The sequence below is a fragment of the Myotis daubentonii genome, chromosome 7 (assembly GCF_963259705.1).
Source record: "Myotis daubentonii chromosome 7, mMyoDau2.1, whole genome shotgun sequence".
NCBI lineage: Eukaryota > Metazoa > Chordata > Mammalia > Chiroptera > Vespertilionidae > Myotis > Myotis daubentonii.
In genome coordinates this window covers 30,969,988-30,988,710 of record NC_081846.1, presented here as the reverse complement: position 1 = coordinate 30,988,710, position 18,723 = coordinate 30,969,988, and the positions used below count along the sequence as shown (strand labels likewise).

The following is an 18,723-nucleotide window of genomic DNA, read 5'->3' as shown; positions in this document are numbered from 1 at the left end:
TCTACAACTAGAAGGAAAGAAAAAAGCGCATTGAGACCGAGTAGGAGGGGAGAGGTGCCCAAGAACAGAGGTTGGGGGGGTAGGGGGGGCGTGCGTGAGAGGCTGCTGCACCTTGGTGCGTGGTTTTTTTCAATCAGAAGGGGACAAGCTCTCGAATGCACTGAACTCATTTATGGCGAGACGCTGGGGTCCCAAGATCCTACGGGGAGAAACGGGACTGTCTTGCAGCGGGTTGGAAAGCAAAGGTGACTTTCTCACAGAGCTGCTCACAGGGATCATTGTTGCTGTGGGGGCGTGCGGCACTCAGGGAGTCGTGGAGTCAGAGTCGAGGGGTAGCTGAAGACACCATTGCTGTTTGACCCGCCCTGAGAACTCTCTGAGATCCCGCCCCACTACATCCCCTCCCAAGCTGTGCTCAGTGGCACAAAGGAGGCACCTGCGCTTTTGCAGCCTAACAAACTGCAGTGAATCAGAGAGCTCCAAAACTTCCAAACTCCAAACAAAGAGGAGAAATCTGTTGATATTGCTGTAGCCCCTGCTGGGTGGACCCACACAGTGGTTGACTTGGAGATCCAGGAGCCAGGGTACTCCGGGTCAAATACTAGATTTCAACTCCTCACATCTATAAGGGACACACTCAAGAAGCAGACTCAGTGAGCACCAAAGCCCCACTGAAGCAAGTCCTACCACATAAGGGTGTCTCCAACACAGCAGTTCTTCTTATAGACACAGTGGCTCCTCGCAGTCAGCCAAAAATGTGAAGACAAAGAAACATGTTACAAATGAAAGAAATGGAGGAAAGCAAAGTAATGGAGGACATAGAGTTCAGAACCACAGTTATAAGGTTACTCAAGAACCTTCTACAAACCTCCGAGGAACTTAGTGAGACCTTCAAGGATCTTAATGAGAACGCCAAAAAAATGGAAAAGGACCAGTCAGAAATTAAACATACACTGACTGAAATAAAGAATAATATACAGAGATCCAACAGCAGACGAGAGTATCCCAAGAATCAAGTCAAAGATCTGAAATACGAAGAAGCAAAAAACACCTAGCCGGAAAAGCCAAACGAAAAAAGAATCCAAAAATATGAAGATAGTGTAAGGAGCCTCTGGGACAACTTCAAGCGTACCAACATCTGAATTATTGGGGTGCCAGAAGAAGAGAGAGAGCAAGATACTGAAAGCCTATTTGAAGAAATAATGACAGAAAACTTCCCCTACCTGATGAAAGAAATAGACTTACAAGTTCAGGAAGCGCAGAGAACCCCAAACAAAAGGAATCTAAAGAGGACCACACCAAGACACATCATAATTAAAATGCCAAGAGCAAAAGACAAAGAGAGAATCTTAAAAGCAGTAAGAGAAAAACAGTCAGTTACCTACAAGGGATTACCCATATGACTGTCAGCTGATTTCTCAACAGAAACCATGCAGGCCAGAAGGGAGTGGCAAGAAATATTCAAAGTGATGAATGCCAAGAACCTACAACCAAGATTACTTTACCCAGCAAAGCTATCATTCAGAATTGGAGGTCAGATAAAGAGCTTCACAGATAAGGAAAAGCTAAAGGAGTTCATCACCACCAAACCAGGATTATATGAAATGCTGAAGGATATTCTTTAAGGGATAAATACCACATGATCTCACTCATTTGTGGAATATAATGAACAACATAAACTGATCAACAAGGACTGATCCAGAGACGGAGAGGCATTGATTGGACTGTCAGGCCTTGGAGGGAAGGCAGGGGAGAGGAGGGGGTAAGGGGGAGAGATCAACCAAAGGACTTATGTGCAAGCATATAGGCTTAACCAATGGACATGGACAACAGAGGGTGGGGGAGGTGAGGGCATGAGCGGGGGGCGGGGGGGATAACGTGGGGATAAGGACACAGATGTAATATCTTAATCAATAAAAAATATATTAAAAAAATAATTTCATCAGTTGTAATAAGAAATGTTTTCTGAATAAATCTACCATGAGATAGAAATTGCATTTAACACCTAACCTCTTCTGCAGCGGTTCTCAACCTGTGGGTCGAGACCCCTTTGGGGGTCGAACGACCCTTTCACAGGGGTCGCCTAAATACATTCTGCATATCAGATATTTACATTATGATTCATAACAGTAGCAAAATTACAGTTATGAAGTAGCAACGAAAATAATTTTATGGTTGGGGGTCACCACAACATGAGGAACTGTATTAAAGGATCACGGCATTAGGAAGGTGGAGAACCACTGTGTTGGGTCATTATGGCATTTCAGGCCTCTAGAATTAGCTGAGGATTCTTGTTCAATAATCCTTTAAGGATATGGGTATTTTCCTTTTACCAGAGCACCATTAACTTGGAAAATAAACATTGGTCTCTTTGGGAAGGGCTAGGAAATGTATCAACCTTGGTTTTTATGGCCTCCATTTGTTTCTGTTTCCATCAACTAGCTGAATGGACAATGAGAACTGCTGCCTTTTGCTTGAGTTAACATGTTGAATACAGAATCCCTACTGTGTGTAGCCACGATGACACATTCATGTGTTTCAGACATGATTTTGAACATTTGACATTCATAAATTCATTTACTCTTCAACATTTTCTATTCTAATAACAAAGTTTTATTATTGAATGGTGATATGGTGCATTGGAGCCAGCTGGAGACAATAATTCCTGAGGCCGAGGTACTTTTCTGAATGGTATAGTGCAGTGGTTCTCAACTTTCTGGCCCTTTAAATACAGTTCCTCATGTTGTGACCCAACCATAAAATTATTTTCGTTGCTACTTTATAACTAATGTTGCTACTGTTATGAGTCATAATGTAAATATCTGATATGCAGGATGTATTTTCATTGTTACAAATGGAACATAATTAAAGCATAGTGAGTAATCACAAAAACAATATGTAATTATATACGTGTTTTCCGATGGTCTTAGGCGACCCCTGTGAAAGGGTCGTTTGATCCCCAAAGGGGTCACGACCCACAGGTTGAGGACCGCTGGTATAGTGTATACTCTGAACCAGCTACCAATATATAGTATTCTTTTTCCTATAACCGGAATATTTTGGGTCTGAGAACCTGTCAAGCAAAGCTAAAAGATTTGGCTGGTAAAGAAATGATGCACTCTTTTACTATTCAGTTTGATACTTACATAGACAACAAAAGCAAGAAAAGCAAAGATACCATCTTCCTCTGTACCATAGGGTTGTACCCAAACAAAGGGATTGTGGATGCCTTATGGTGTGACATGAGTGATGGTCCACATTCATGTTGCAGCCAGCAGTTGTATAGCCTCCAGCTGTGCCCTAAATAAAGCATCAGAAGGCTTCAGACCTCATCAGAACTTGGAATGAAAGGAGAGAGAGTCATGATAGCGTCTGGAAGATAAGGCGATGAATGGAAATGGCTTTGTAGAAGCTCCTCACAAGTCTCCCATGCTCTCATGTTTTGGAAAAATCACCGGGCATTCTTCCAAGGCCTAAATCAGATCAGTTGCATTTAAGTCTTGCCTATGTGTGCCGTGTGGAGACATGCAAGGTCACCAGGATGTCATGGCAGAGCCATTCCCCAACAGAACCAAGAACTGTCAGAGGTTTTAGTGCGTGAGGAATGCTTTTATCAGCTGTACCAATTAGGATTCTGACCCCATGAATTAAAAGTTGAAAACAGTATGCTATGCTATGTGCTTCCTGACGCCACGGGGTAAAAGGCAAAAAAGTACTCAGAATGGTAATCAGTAACCAAACTACATATATAACACTGGCTTTACCAAAATATATAAGTAACAGTGGTTTTCTACAACAGGCAACAATAAGTAAGAAACTATTATAGGAAAAAGGTCACTTTCATAATAAGAAGAAATAGTATAAAATACCTGACAGTAAAAAGAAAAAGCAAGAAATGAATAAGTTCTATGTGGGGAGAAGGAGAGGAGAGAAAACTTTACTAACAACATAATAATTTAAATAAATAGAAGCACATGATATGATTCTTTATAGAAAGACTCAATATTTTTATTGTAAATTTCACTCCAATTTATTTAATAAGAGATCTGGACAAAGCAATTTTACATTTTCTTTAGAAAAATAAATGAGCTGAAATAACAACAAAATAAGTTTAAAAAAGAAGTGTGATATGATTGTTTTCTCATATCATTAGGCAGAATGGTCAGCGGGACCACGTGCACTTGACCATGTTCAGCTGGAGGCTCTGAAGGGGGAAACAGAAATGGACAAAAATCACAAAGTAATGGGCTCAGACTGAGAACTGTTCTTGCTGATTTACTGAATTCCAAAAATGACTTTGAAGTTTTTCTCAAATTCGGCCTGTATTTGAATTCCCAACATGATGAATTTCTGGCCCTGAAAAAACGAAGAGAAAAACAATATTAGCCATTGCCAATTACCCAAAGTTTCAGGTAATCAAGATCTTCATTTTAGGCCACCCTCAAATGTTAAGTGAGACTTCAACCAGTTAGGAATAGCTAATGTTCCCTGATAGCTTGATCATTTCTCTTTATCTGGAAGACAGAGAAACAAAAATAGTACTATATTGCAGCTAATTCTTCACCAAAAATTGATTGATTTAATTTGACAAAATAGAAGTTATTTGAGTTTTGGGCACAGCACATATTATTTGCAACAATATAGTAGTATGAAAATGTCTACAGTAAATTCATTGTGCCTTCCTCTCCCTTCATTCTCACCCTTTGAGGGAATCCTTGTTAACGTGTGTGTGTGTGTGTGTGTGTGTGTGTGTGTGTGTGTGTGTTAATCCTCACCTGAGTCTATTTTTCCACCCAAGGCTATTTTTCCGTTGATTTTTGTTGTTTTTTGGGAGAGTGTAAGTGAGAGGAAAAGACAGAGAAACATAGATGTGAGAGAAACACATTGATTGGTTGCCTCCTTCACTAGCCCTGACCAGAGCCTGGGCCAGGGAGGAGCCTGCAACCTAGGTACATGCCCTTGACTGGAATCGAACCTTGTATCTGTTGGTCCACAGGTTGATACTGTATCCATTGAGCCAAACCAGCTAGGGCCTTGTTTACTTTTTGACACAGCACTAGGGGATTTGGATGTAAAGAAATCCAAAATTTTGAAATTTGAAAAATTTGATTTGGGCCGAGCCAGATTGGCTCAGTGGATAGAGCGTCGGCCTGCGGACTCAGGGGTCCCAGGTTCGATTCTGGTCAAGGGCATGTACATTGGTTGCGGGCACATCCCCAGTGGGGGGTGTGCAGGAGGCAGCTGATCGATCTCTCTCATGGATGTTTCTGACTTTCTATCCCTCTCCCTTCTTCTCTGTGGGAAATCAATAAAAAATATTTTTTTAAAAAATTTGATTTGGTATCTTCCTTTAGAGAAGAGAAACACTGGTTGCCTTTAAAAAGCACTTCTGTTTCCTGTGGAGGGACTAGATCTGCAGTCTACTGTTCTCTGGGAGAAAATCGGCTATCTAGCAGTGAGCAGACTCTGAGGTCCTAGGACAGTGTTTGCAATGATGCCTCTGGTTGATTATTATATTTTCACCTCTGTAGACCACAGGGCTTTTAGAATCCTTCTAGAGTTTTTACTTGTGTGTGCTTGCCGCCTGATGAGGAAAGTTATAACATTTACCTGATATGAGAAGAGGAAAGGCAAAGTGACTTAATCGAAAGAAAAAGGGATGCAGGGACAGCCACTTACCTCATAAATTTTCCTGTGGTTCTGAAAGATGAGGCGCATGTCCTGCACAAAATCCTTCACTTGGAGGTACAAATTTGAAGCCAGTGTTTCTCTGATTTTGTTTAACCACATGCACTTCGTCAGGCTCTGAGGTGGCTTTTTACTCTGTGGATGAAAGTGCCAAAGGGCAGGCTATTGGCATGGTTCCAATCTACTTTCTAGAGACTCTCACTGCTATGACTGTGTATGTCCCCCCACACCCCCCAAATTCAGATGTTGAAATTCTAACTCCCAATGTGGTGGTATTAGGAGACAGGGCCTTTGGGAGATAATTAGGTCAGGAGGGTGGAGTGCTCATGAATGGGATTAATGCCCTTTGTAAGGGGACCCCAGAGAGCTCTCTCCCTGTTTCTACCATGTGAGGACACAACATGAAGTTGTCAGTCTGCAACCTGGAAGAGGGCTCTCGTCAGAATCTGACCATACTGGTACTCAGATCTTGGACTTCCGGCCTCCAGAACTGTGAGAAACAAATTTCTGTGGTTGAAGCCACCCAGTCTGTGGTACTTTGTTATAGCAGCCTAAGCTGCTAGGGGCTGACTAAGCTGATTGAGACATCCATCAACAAGGCAATGATAATGGCAACTTGTACCTATTGAATTCATATCACAAATTTGACAAATGCCAGATTGGGACTTTTTGCTATTACTCACATAATAAGGTTTTGGGATAAAAAAGGCACTTTTTGACCAGCGACAGACCTTCAAGAGGAGGAACTCACATTTCTGCAAAAGATAGAGGAGATCTTAAGTGAAAAGCAGCTTGGAGAGAATGAACTGCCCTGCATGTTCAGGCAGAATGCACAACGCCCAAACCCGGGGACTCTGAAACAAACACAGAACGGGGATCTCCTTTGGATACAAATTTCGGTGTTAGGTGTGATCAAAGCACAGAGGAAGAAGCACAGATGCTTGCCTCGGGGCACCATTCCTCCAGCCCCTGCAAGACTGCTTCTTCTCTCAACTGAACAGAAAGGAGGAGGCTTCAGCTCCCCCTTGCAACTCACCAAGCGCTCCTCATGCAGCATCTTCCTTTCGAGGATCTCCGATTCCTGATGACATGGCTGACTTTCTGGACACATTTTCTGAATAAACTTTATCTCACAGAAGATGCAACTCCATGGGACCCTGAGAGGCAGGACATGAAGTGAGCAGGGCCGGGTTCTCTGTGAAACAGCCGTTGTTCCTGCAGCTGTTGAAGTCCTCAAAAGGACTATTGGTTACCACCTTGAAGCCAACTTTTCTCTGGAAAACCCCTCCGCACTAGAGTCCCATTTAGACTCAATTACCAAAGACACCCCTCCCATAAGTAGTCCGTTGAGTTAGGTGCCATAGTGGGTGATGGACTCTCATTCACCTCAACACTTAGGGTTTCTAATTGAGCCACTGTGAGTATGGTAAGGATCCCTGTCTGCCACAGTTGTGTATTGGCAACCAGTACCATAAAGACCAAAATATTGGGCCTTGATGAACCATCAGGCCAAAGGAAAAGTCGGAAACCAGCTCTTGTCTCTCAACTTTGCTGAATAAGCACAGAGCACCAGCCATGGGCATCCTCCCCTCTGGCATTGCCATATCTATACCTAGAACCTGTGCTGCAGAGACTTCTTGGAAAGGAACCCTACCAACAGAGTGTCAGAAATTCTATTTGCCTTGAGAGCCCTCTCTCCCAGGTTCTCTGTGCTGGGAGGCTCTCCACAATCAGGTGGATACAATGATTCATCTTAGAGATATCATTTAGCTTCTCCCCGGGGCCATTTCAGTCCTTTCTCAGAAACCCATTACAAATTAAGACGTACAAATTGTCAGTTATAAAAACAGTCACGGGGATGTAAAGTATAGCATAGGGAACACAGTAACATTATGTTAACTATGTATGGTGTCAGATGGGCACTATACTTATTGAGGACATCAACAGGTAAATTATATAAATGTCTATTGACTATGTTATACACCTGAAATGAGTAATATAATGTTGCATGCCAATTGTAATTGAAAAAAAGAGGCCCATTACACAGTGTCCATGGTTCAGGGATGGGGACTATCTGTGGGTTCAACAAAAAAGTGGATCTGTCTTCTGCCTCTGCAGATTGCCTGACCGACCAGAGAGGTTTATGCCAAACCCCTTAGGTGGCACCACTGCCTGGGAGCTACCTGAGAGCAGCTGGGTTACGTTAGATTCCTTCCATTATGGAGGGCAATGCTTTGTCCTCATGGGGATACACACATTCCTGGTAGCCATCCTCTGCCCACACCACCACTTATAGATGCCTTACCAATCTCGATGTTAGCCTGCATACCATCACCTCTGACCAAGGATACATTTTACAGCAAAGGAAATGTAGCAGTGGACTCACCCTCAGAACTCATGAGTCTTATTATGGACCCTGTCACGCAGTGTCAGCTGATTTGGTGGACTGTGGGGATGCCTTCAGAGGACTCACCACAGCCCCAGCTTTGCCAGCTTTGAGATGTTTCCAAGGCAGGTGGTTTATGCTTCTAACTGGCAGCTAATGCACGGTGTCACCATCCCATCAAAGTGTATGGTTAGGGAACAAAGCAGAGGAGGTGGTGGTGACACCTCTTTCTACTCCCCCTAAAAACCACTTGAGGAATTTTCACTTCCCATGAATCTACTGCTGCCAGCACAGTTAAATAGCTCTGGATCATAATTCTGGATCCTGATACTTAAGGGCCCTGCTCCCTCTGCATCAAGACACTTACAACCAGATAAACTTTGCAGGCTGAATGTACACGGTAGGAAGAGCTATACCATAAGAAGGAAGGGCAAGAGGGGACCAAGTGTCACTAACCTGTCAGGATCAATATGACGGATGTGGCATGTCTCATGAAAGGATCTTGGACAAGTTTTACAGAAAAATAGCATTCCTCCTTTATGGCACATCTCACATATATTTGAGTTTTCTGGCTAGAAAGGGAGATAATGTAGAAATCACTGGGATCAGTGAGATTCCAGAAGGACAGTGAGATTTCATTGGACTCTAGAACACACAGATTTTGCTTGTACCAAGGTGAAACTTGTAATATTAAAGAATAACAATGAGCAGAGATATTTATTTATTATTATTTTTTTATTGTCTAAAGTTTTACATATGTCTCCTTTCCCCCCAATTAATGACCCCCCTCCCCCCCAGCCATTCCCATCCTGGGTAAGCTCCCACCACCCCAGTGTCTGTGTCCATTGGTTATGCTACTATGCATGCATACAAGTCCTTTGGTTGCTCTCTAACCTCCCTCCCCTACCATTTGTCTCTAGATTGATCTATTCTTTTCATCAAATTATGTTGATCATTATATCCCACATATGAGTGAGATCATGTGATATTTATCTTTCTCCGACTGGCTTATTTCGCTTGGCATAATGCTCTTCAGTTCTATCCATGTTGTTGCAAATGGTAAAAGTTCCTTCTTTTTTATAGCGACATAGTATTCTATTGTGTAGATTTACCACAGTTTTTGAATCCACTCATCTGCTGATGGGCACTTAGGCTGTTTCCAAATCTTAGCTATTGTGAATTGTGCTGCTATGAACATAGGGGTGCATATATCCTTTCTGATTGGTGTTTCTGGTTTCTTGGGATATAGTCCTAGAAGTGGGATTACTGGGTCAAATGGGAGTTCCATCTTTAACTTTTTCAAAAAATATATATTTTATTAATTTTTTTACAGAGAGGAAGGGAGAGGGACAGAGAGTTAGAAACATCGATGAGAGAGACACATCGATCAGCTGCCTCTTGTACACCCCCCCAACCGGGGATGTGCCCTTGACCGGAATCGAACCCGGGAACCCCCAGTCCATAGGCTGACACTCTATCCACTGAGCCAAACCCGTCAGGGCCATCTTTAACTTTTTAAAATTTATTTATTTAATTTATATTTTTTAAAAATAAATCTTTATTGTTCAGATTATTACAGTTGTTCCTCTTCCCCCCCCCATAGCTCTCCCACCCCACCCTCTGCCCTTACCCCTCCCACTGTCCTCATCCATAAGTGTACGATTTTTGTCCAGTCTCTTCCTGCACCCCCATACCCCTTTCCCCCCAAGAATTGTCAGTCTACTCCCTTTCTATGCCCCTAGTTCTATTATATTCACCAGTTTACTCGGTTCATCAGATTTTTTATTCACTTGATTTTTATTTTATTTTATTTTTTTTTTTTTATTTTTTTTTTAAAATATATTTTATTGATTTTTTACAGAGAGGAAGGGAGAGAGATAGAGAGTTAGAAACATCGATGAGAGAGAAACATCGATCAGCTGCCTCCTGCACATCTCCTACTGGGGATATGCCCGCAACCCAGGTACATGCCCTTGACCGGAATCGAACCTGGGACCTTTCAGTCCGCAGGCCGACGCTCTATCCACTGAGCCAAACCGGTTCTGGCTATTCACTTGATTTTTAGATTCACTTGTTGATATGTATTTGCTGTTTATAATTTTTATCTTTACTTTTATCTTCTTCCTCTTCTTAAAGAATACCTTTCAGCATTTCATATAATACTGGTTTGGTGGTGATGAACTTTTTCTTATCTGTGAAGCTCTTTATCTGACCTTCAATTCTGAATGATAGCTTTGCTGGATAAAGTAATCTTGGTTGTAGGTTCTTGGCATTCATCACTTTGAATATTTCTTGCCACTCCCTTCTGGCCTGCATGGTTTCTGTTGAGAAATCAGCTGACAGTTGTATGGGTACGCCCTTGTAGGTAACTGACTTTCTTTCTCTTGCTGCTTTTAAGATTCTCTCTTTGTCTTTTGCTCTTGGCATTTTAATTATGAAGTATCTTGGTGTGGTCCTCTTTGGATTCCTTTTGTTTGGGGTTCTCTGTGCTTCCTGGACTTGTAAGTCTATTTCTTTCATCAGGTAGGGGAAGTTTTCTGTCATTATTTCTTCAAATAGGTTTTCAATATCTTTCTCTCTCTTTTCTTTTGGCACCCCTATAATTGGGATGTTGGTACGCTTGAAGTTGTCCCAGAGGCTCCTTACACTATCTTCATATTTTTGGATTCTTTTTTCTTTTTGCTTTTCTATTTGGGTGTTTTTTCTTTTTCATATTTCTAATCTTTGACTTGATTATTGTGATCCTCTTGTCTGCTATTGGATGTCTCTATATTATTCTTTATTTCAGTCAGTGTACGCTTAATTTCTAGTTGGTCTTTTTTCATATCCTCCAGGGTCTCACTAAATTTATCGGCGGTTTCCATAAAATTCTTGAAAAACCTTTAAAGTGTGGTTTGAACTCTATATCGAGTATTTTGCTTTCCTCCATTTCTGTCATTTGTGACCCGTTTCTTTGTCTCTGCATTTTTTATGCTTCCCTGGGTTGGTAGAGTGGCTTTGTGTGCTAGGTGTCCTATAGGGCCCAGTGGCCTAGCCTCTCCAATTACCTGAGGTGGACACTCTTTGTGCACCCCTTTGTGGGCTTTGTGCACAGTCTTGTTGTAGTTAAGCCTCGATTGTTGTAGGTATCACTGGAAGGAATTGACCTCCAGGCCAATTGGCTGTGAGAATCAGCTGTGTCTATGGTGGGAGAACTTCTGTGCTGAAGACACCCTTATGGGGCAAGACTTGCTTCAGTGGGGCTTTGGTGCTCACTGAGTCTGCCCCCTGGGTGTGTCCCTTATGGATCTGAGGAGTTGTAATCTGGATGATCCCACTCTGACCACTGGGTACATTGGCTCTTGGATCTAAGGAGGTGCTAATTTAGCCTCTGCCTGAGGCTACCCAGAAGGAGCTATGAAGAGATCTGCTGGTTCCCCTTCCTTGTTTGGGGTTTGTAGGTGCCCAGATGAGGCCCAGCTGTGAAGCAATGCAAGCTGCTGTGGGGCCTTGGGCCTTCTCTTGGAAGTTCTGGGTCTATCTGGCCCAGCTGCAGTTTGTTAGGTAATTTTCAGATTGCAAAGGGCCAGGGCATTCATATGCAAAAGCATCTCCCACAGCTTGGGTGTGGCGGGGTCTCAGGGAATCAACAGGGTGGAGCAAGCAGCTATGGCTGATCCTCAGCCGTGCCCTAAGGGGCCCCGAGTCTCAGCGTCCCGGTAATCGCTGCAAGCACCGCTGAGAGAAAGCCGCCCTTGAGTTCTGAGTTCTCCCCACTGCCAGACAGTCCAGTTTCTCTAGGTATGAATCTGGGTCCCCAGAGACTTCCTGGAACTGGAGTTCAGAGCACTAGGGAGCTTGTGACTCCCTCGCAATTCAAAAAGACAGCCACGTCCTCAGTTGCCAGCCCTTGCCACGTGTGCCTCCATACCTCTGCACTTTACTTCCGCACCTCCTCTGAGTCTGTGTGCTTTTCTCTTTCCTTCTACTTGTAGAATTTCCACTCAGCCAGTCTTCCTGTAGTTCTGGATGATGTCCGTTTTGTCTTTTAGTTGTATTTTTGAAGTTGTTGTGGGAGGCAGCAATTTCCGGTGTTTACCTATGCCACCATCTTGGTTCTCTCTCCATTTTTAATTTTTTGAGGAAAGTCCATACTGTCTTCTATAGTGGCTGCACCAGTCTGCATTACCACCAGAAGTGCAGGAGGGTTCCTTTTTCGCCACATCCTCGCCAGCACTTGTCGTTTGTTAATGATAGCCATTCTGACAGGTGTGAGATGGTATCTCATTGTCGTTTTGATTTGCATCTCTCAGATGATTAGTGACTTTGTGCATATTTTCATATGTCACTGGGCCTTCTGTATGTCCTCTTTCAAAAAGTGTCTATTTAGATCCTTTTCCTATTTTTTGATTGGATCATTTATCTTCCTTTTGTTAAGTTGTATGAATTCTCTATAGATTTTGGAGATTAATCCCTTATCTGAAATATCATTGGCAAGTATGTTCTCCCATGCAGTGGGCTTTCTTGTTGTTTTGTTGATGTTTTGTTTGTTTGTTTGTTGTTTTCTTTTGCTGTGCAGAAGCTTTTTATTTTGATGTAGTCCCATTTTTTTATTTTCTCCTTAGTCTACATTGCCCTAGGAGCTGTGTCCGTAATGATATTTGAGTAGAGATTTTTAGAAGAAGACATTTTGGTCTGCAGTGAAGTTCAGGAGGAAGTCGCTGTATTAGGTCAGGAAAGTTTTCTTTATGGAGACAGAGATTCAGCTAGCAACAAAAAGGGTGAATTAAAGATAATCTGAGAAATTTATTATTCTGTTGGAAAAATATGGTTCAGAAATATAGTGTCTTATCTGGTTGTCTATATTGTGTCATCAAAATTGACTCATCAAAGAGTGATTTACTGAGAATTTAATATGATGGAATAAACTCCTGAGATATCACTGCATCTAATTTTCTCAACCATAAGTTCCCCATGAGTTTAATGGCCTGGGAAGGTATTACTGGATGATGGATTCTGTGCCTGGAGGGACCCTGGGCCTGTGATAGTACCTCTGGGTTGGAGAGACCCTGGGCGTAGATGACCAGGTAAATGACAGGCTAGACTGAGCTCTTTAGCTCTGGGAGGCTGGGGAAGATGCCCCAACTCAGCTTGGCATGAAAAGTGTGGAGGTGCCATCTCTGAATGTCCAGGGAGTATGGTAATGACAACCACTGGTTTCATGGATGATCTGGTGCTTTGTTCTATATAAGGAAGATGGAAGAACCCACAAAACTGAATGATGCTGGGTCTTCCACAATTTTAATATGCAGGTCCTTCAGCAAGATTTACTTTCATTGAGTGAAATCAATAATTTGACAGTGTTTGCATCTAAGTATTGTGGAATGAAAAAAACACAGTGAAGATGGTAGAAATTACAGACAAAAATAAGAATTGGTCAAGGAATGGACTCATTCATTGGGCTGTGAGAAAAATCATGTTTTTCTTTATTTTGTGTGTGGATGATAATCTATGTGACAATAACATGTGAATCTCTATCTATTAAATTTTTATGTATGAGGGTCATGTGTCTGTGATGGAGAAATGTCCAGAAGTTTTTGGCTCCACCTGAGCAGAAAGATAACTGTTTGAGGAGAACTCTGTGGTGGGGGAATGTCTCACTCAATGTATTGGTAACAGATCTACACTTAGATGAAAATATCTGGTCTACACAATGGGTTAGATTACAGTGGTTGGCAAATTGCAGCTCATGAACCACATGTGGCTCTCTGGCCCCTTGAGTGTGGCTCTTCCACAAAATACCATGTGCGGGTGTGCATGCACAGTGAGATTGAAACTTTGTGGCCCTTGCGCATAAGTTGGTATTTTGTGGAAGAGCCACACTCAAGGGGCCAAAGAGCCACATGTGGCTCGCGAGCTACAGTTTGCTGACCACCTCCTTCTAACAGTTAGAAGGAGGAATTCACATTCTCCTGTGATAACGTAGGTACAAAATAATGCACAGACTTGAGGACTGGCTCACTCAGTGATGGGCGGTTGAGATGCTGGCGGGTGGTGAGGAAGTGGGGAGGTGACAGGAAGTGCCATTACACTTCTTCCTTCTAGAAACACTATGCTTTGTTCTCTGACTCTCTACTCCCTTGGATTTACCCCCATAAAACTCTGCCTATTCTTGAAGGCTCCTCACTTAGAATGTTGGAATTCCTTGGGGCTCTGTCCTACATCGCCCACTCCTTCACCGCTCCCATGACCATGCTTACCTTACTTATCCTTAGACTTTAAAACCTGTGTCCCTGGTCTCTTTCTGAGACCATAAACCTTCACACTCTACTTTGCATCATCTCCAGTTAGAAGTCTTTCATCAAGTCTAAAATCCACCCTGTCCCCAACTATATTCCTTGTCTTCCTGTCTGTAATCTGCTCCTCTTTTAGCTCCCATCTCACCAAGGAACCCATAATTCACCCAGGAGCCCAGAATTGAACATGGATTCTGCTTTTCTTCACACCTAGATATCCAATCCATCAACAGTGTTGCAGATCCCAATTTTTAAATATCTCATTTCATTCTCAGTGCTTCTGTTAGTTCCACTGCAATAAGAATGTAGAGGCCCTAATCATAATACCATCTTATTAGGAAAAAAAAAAAAAAGGTCTGCTACTAAAGTTACAAATCATAACAGTCAGAATATCACCTCTGGGTTCAATGTGCTTAGGTGAATTGGACTATACCGAAGTTTGTAAATTCTCTTCATTTATAAATTTAATATAAGGAGAGACACAAAAGTCACATATATGAGGAAATTCTAAGCTGCAATGTGTCTCTTGCCCATGTTCTCCCTTTCAATAGGAAAACTTGTATAATGCCTCATTATGGACATCCTTGGGCACATCCCCACATGGGCCTTGCTGACTCTGGCATGGGGCCATGTAATTGTTTATCCTTTTTGTCAGAACAAATGAGACTCATGGATGCTGACCACCTATTGTTAGGCTTTTGGGTCAAGGTTTCTGAACCTTAGGTATTGTTAGAATGAATTGATGTCCTTCCAGTCTGGAACAATGACTGCCTCAGGTTTTACCTCCAGCCCGGAGCAGAGAGGCCATGGACAAACTACCCAGTTTGATCCAAGGCATAATGACCTGAGAGGTGACACCACCTGCCTCTCTGAGTGTCCTAGGACCCCCACCCACCCCATTAGTTATTTCCCCATGTTACACAATTGGGGAACACTCAGTACATTTCTCTGCAGACTCATGACAGGATGTACACCTTGAACTCACCAGCCTGGTGAAGCCTGTTCCTTCTGTGTGATGTACAAAACCATCTTATCACTGCCTGCACCATGGAGTGGATGTTTGAGATTTTCCTTCTCTTTCCTTCTGCTTTCTTTAAAATTCTGCTATCCTCTCAAATTTGCTCCAATGCATAATCAGCAGGCCAGCCCTGCCCATTTCTACTTCAAGACCCATCTCTAGAGACCCCAGTGGTTTAGAGCTTTGCCTCCCATACTAATGGGAAAACAGGAAGGTTTCCACCAAACAAATGGAAAGGATGCTTTCACATTGAGACACCCAACTCCAGAACCATCTACCTGGCATGGGTGATGCATCTGCTGTTCTTTACTCATCACACATAGCGACATGTTCTAACTGAGTGTGAGCATGCTTCAGGGAAAGATAGCATGACAGAGATAATGTACTGAAAAGACCTGGAATTTTCTGGGGTTACAGGTGGCAATATTTACATATGGATCAATAATGTTATCACTGTGAGAATCTGGTATTATCTATAGAAAACAGAGAAAGATCGAGTGACAATATTGAATATGAATTTTCATTAACCACACATTTGAGCATACTTTTTATGCAAAGGATTCATGCCTTCCCTTTGCTTTACATCTGCTTTTGTGAGTCTATCAGTGGTTCTCAACCTTCTTAATGCTGCGACCCTTTAATACAATTCCTCATGTATTGGTGACCCCAACCATAAAATTATTTTTGTTGCTACTTCATAACTATAATTTTGCTACTGTTATGAATCATATTGCAAATATCTGATATGCAGGATGTATTTTCATTGTTCGCGACCCACAGGTTGAGAACCGCTTAATTGCAGAATAAAAAACATTATGTGTCAGTGATGGTTTGGTCCAATGCAAATTCCATTCTGTGGATCTTATACCCAAAGCGGCTTTTGTGAAGCCATGTAAGGAGGGAGGCTGGCCCTGGTTTTAACAGATGGAGTTGGAGCTTAAATGAGAGACTCAGACTGAGGACTCATTACCCACAACCCCCAGTGACCACAGGGCCCAGAGTCCTGGGTGCCAAAGAAATGTTTCTGCAGACTCCATGGCCTTCTGCAGCTATTGGGACACAGCGCTAAAGATAAAATGGGTAAAAAGTCCCAGTTCTGCATCTTTTCTTGAAGGTGAGTACCTCTCCACTGTCTCCTGAATCCCAAGGGCTTGCATTGACCTTGGGTATCTGTGAAATGACTGGGCCTCCTTTCAGCCTGGGGCAATGACTACCTCAGCTCTTACCTCCAGCTGGGGCAGAGAGGCCATAGAGAAACCACCCAGTGGTCCCAAGGCATAATGACCAAAGAGGTGGCCATATAACTGCCTGCATCTCTGGGTGTCCTAGAACCCCACCCCACACCATGAGTTATTCTTCCATGCTAGACAATGAAGTTGAAACAATCATATAAGGTCAGCTCTGTCTCATTATCTATTTTAAAGGATTAGTCTCAAAAATCCCCATATTATAAAATAAAATTTTACTAGAATTAATGAAGTTAGGAGCTATAGAATAAGGCCAGAGAAATGGAAAATCAATAATATGATAGATGAGATATAGGCAGAAAGTCATGTGATAATTACCTTTCTTGTTCTTGGTGGGTTGGGTAGAAATCCTTTCTGAAAGAGAAATGAGATTAATGCTGTGAGAAGTCTTTGTGTCCTCTTTGTACCTCTGTACTTTTTCTACTGTTTTGAGCTTGGTATTTCCAGCTGCCTCCCAGATACGTTACTATGCTACTTCATTGATCCCCAAAGACTAAGATGGCCTCCTCTGCCCCCCATTCTGCAATTTAAATTACTTTCCTGTGACCATATTACACAGTGGCAACTACTAGTGACAGAGTCAAGGCCACAATTACTGTCTACCTTCAAAGGGAGAAGAGTTCATGCACTTAGAGGATTACACTGTGATAAACTGGCCAAGATAACATTGGAGTGGAATGTTAGTCAGTAATAGCATGCATTGTGACCTGCGCAAAAGAAGTCATGATGCATATCTGATAAGGGCCTAATCTCCAAAATTTATAGGGAACTCATACAACTTAACAAAAGAAAGATAAACAATCCAATCAAAAAATGGGCAAAGGACCTAAATAGACACCTTTCAAAAGAGGACATCCAGAAAGCCAAGAGACATATGAAAACATGCTCAAAGTCACTAATCATCCGAGAGATGCAAATCAAAACAGCAATGAGGTACCATCTCACACCTGTCAGACTGGCTATCATCAACAAATCAACAAACGACAAGTGCTGGAGAGGATGTGGAGAAAAAGGAACACTTGTGCACTGCTGGTGGGAATGCAGACTGGTGCAGCCACTATGGAAGACAGTATGGAGTTTCCTTAAAAAACTGAAAATGGAACTCCCATTTGACCCTGTGATCCCACTTCTAGGAATATATCCCAAGAAACCAGAAACACCAATCAGAAAGGATATATGCACCCCTATGTTCATAGCAGCACAATTCACCATAGCTAAGATCTGGAAACAGCCTAAGTGCCCATCAGTAGATGAATGGATTAGAAAACTGTGGTACATCTACACGATGGAATACTATGCTGCTGTAAAAAGGAAGGAACTCTTACCATTTGCAACGTCATGGATGGAACTGGAGAGCATTATGCTAAGTGAAATAAGCCAGTCAATAAAGGAAAAATACCACATGATCTCACTCATTCGTGGACAATAGAGACCCTTATAAACTTTTGAACAATAATAGATACAGAGGCAGAGCTGCCTCAAACAGATTGTCGAGCTGCAGCGGGAAGGCCGGGGAGGGTTGGGGGGCAGGAGGTAGGGGTCAGAGATCAACTAAAGGACTTGTATGCATGCATATAAGCATAACCAATGGACATAAGACACTGGGTGATAGGGGAGGCTAGGGGACTGTCTAGGGCGGGGGGATAAAATGGATACATATGTAATACCCTTTGTAATACTTTAAGCAATAAAAAAAAAAAAAAAAAAAAAAAAAGAAGTCATGATGGTTTTCTGAACATCGATAAAGCTTGGAGTTTGTGAACTATGACACTCCATCCTTAACGGAAGCCCTTTGTCATTAGGATACCTGAATCAGGCATTTAAGGGGATATCCACCGCAGCGCACACTCAGCCTCCAATTCTTGGACCTTTCGTGGTTTCCTTCAATTTCAAATTCCTTGAGGGTGAGCTGCTTCCCATTCTTTGTCTTTATACACCTTGCTGAGATTCCTGTGAGACCAGGCAAGACAAGTTGAGCTCCCTTTGTTGCCAGGGAGTGTCCCTGACTGTGAAAACCCTAGAACTTGGCCTCCTACCACCCATTTTGGGCTTAGAATAATCAACCCAGAAGAGCTGAGTTCCCTCTCAGGGGCCCCACAACAACCTGAA

The 18,723-nt window shown here is 42.5% G+C and overlaps 1 protein-coding gene across 3 annotated transcripts in view; it reads right to left on the bottom strand.

Moving 5' to 3' along the window:
- Window positions 1–4,123: 4,123 nt before the first annotated feature.
- Window positions 4,124–18,723, bottom strand: part of LOC132238325 (nuclear body protein SP140-like protein) — a 67,672-nt gene continuing 53,072 nt past the window's right edge. For 2 of the 3 annotated variants that reach the window (XM_059703474.1, XM_059703475.1), the window contains 8 exons: window positions 18,422–18,564; window positions 16,933–16,968; window positions 15,799–15,840; window positions 8,531–8,646; window positions 6,725–6,845; window positions 6,372–6,443; window positions 5,680–5,823; window positions 4,124–4,356 (listed from right to left, as the gene is read on the bottom strand). In XM_059703474.1, coding sequence (XP_059559457.1) covers window positions 4,276–4,356; window positions 5,680–5,823; window positions 6,372–6,443; window positions 6,725–6,845; window positions 8,531–8,646; window positions 15,799–15,840; window positions 16,933–16,968; window positions 18,422–18,564 — 755 coding nt within the window. In that variant the 3' untranslated portion in view covers window positions 4,124–4,275. The remainder of the gene's footprint in view (window positions 4,357–5,679; window positions 5,824–6,371; window positions 6,444–6,724; window positions 6,846–8,530; window positions 8,647–15,798; window positions 15,841–16,932; window positions 16,969–18,421; window positions 18,565–18,723) is intronic. The other variant, XM_059703477.1, reaches the window with a different exon arrangement.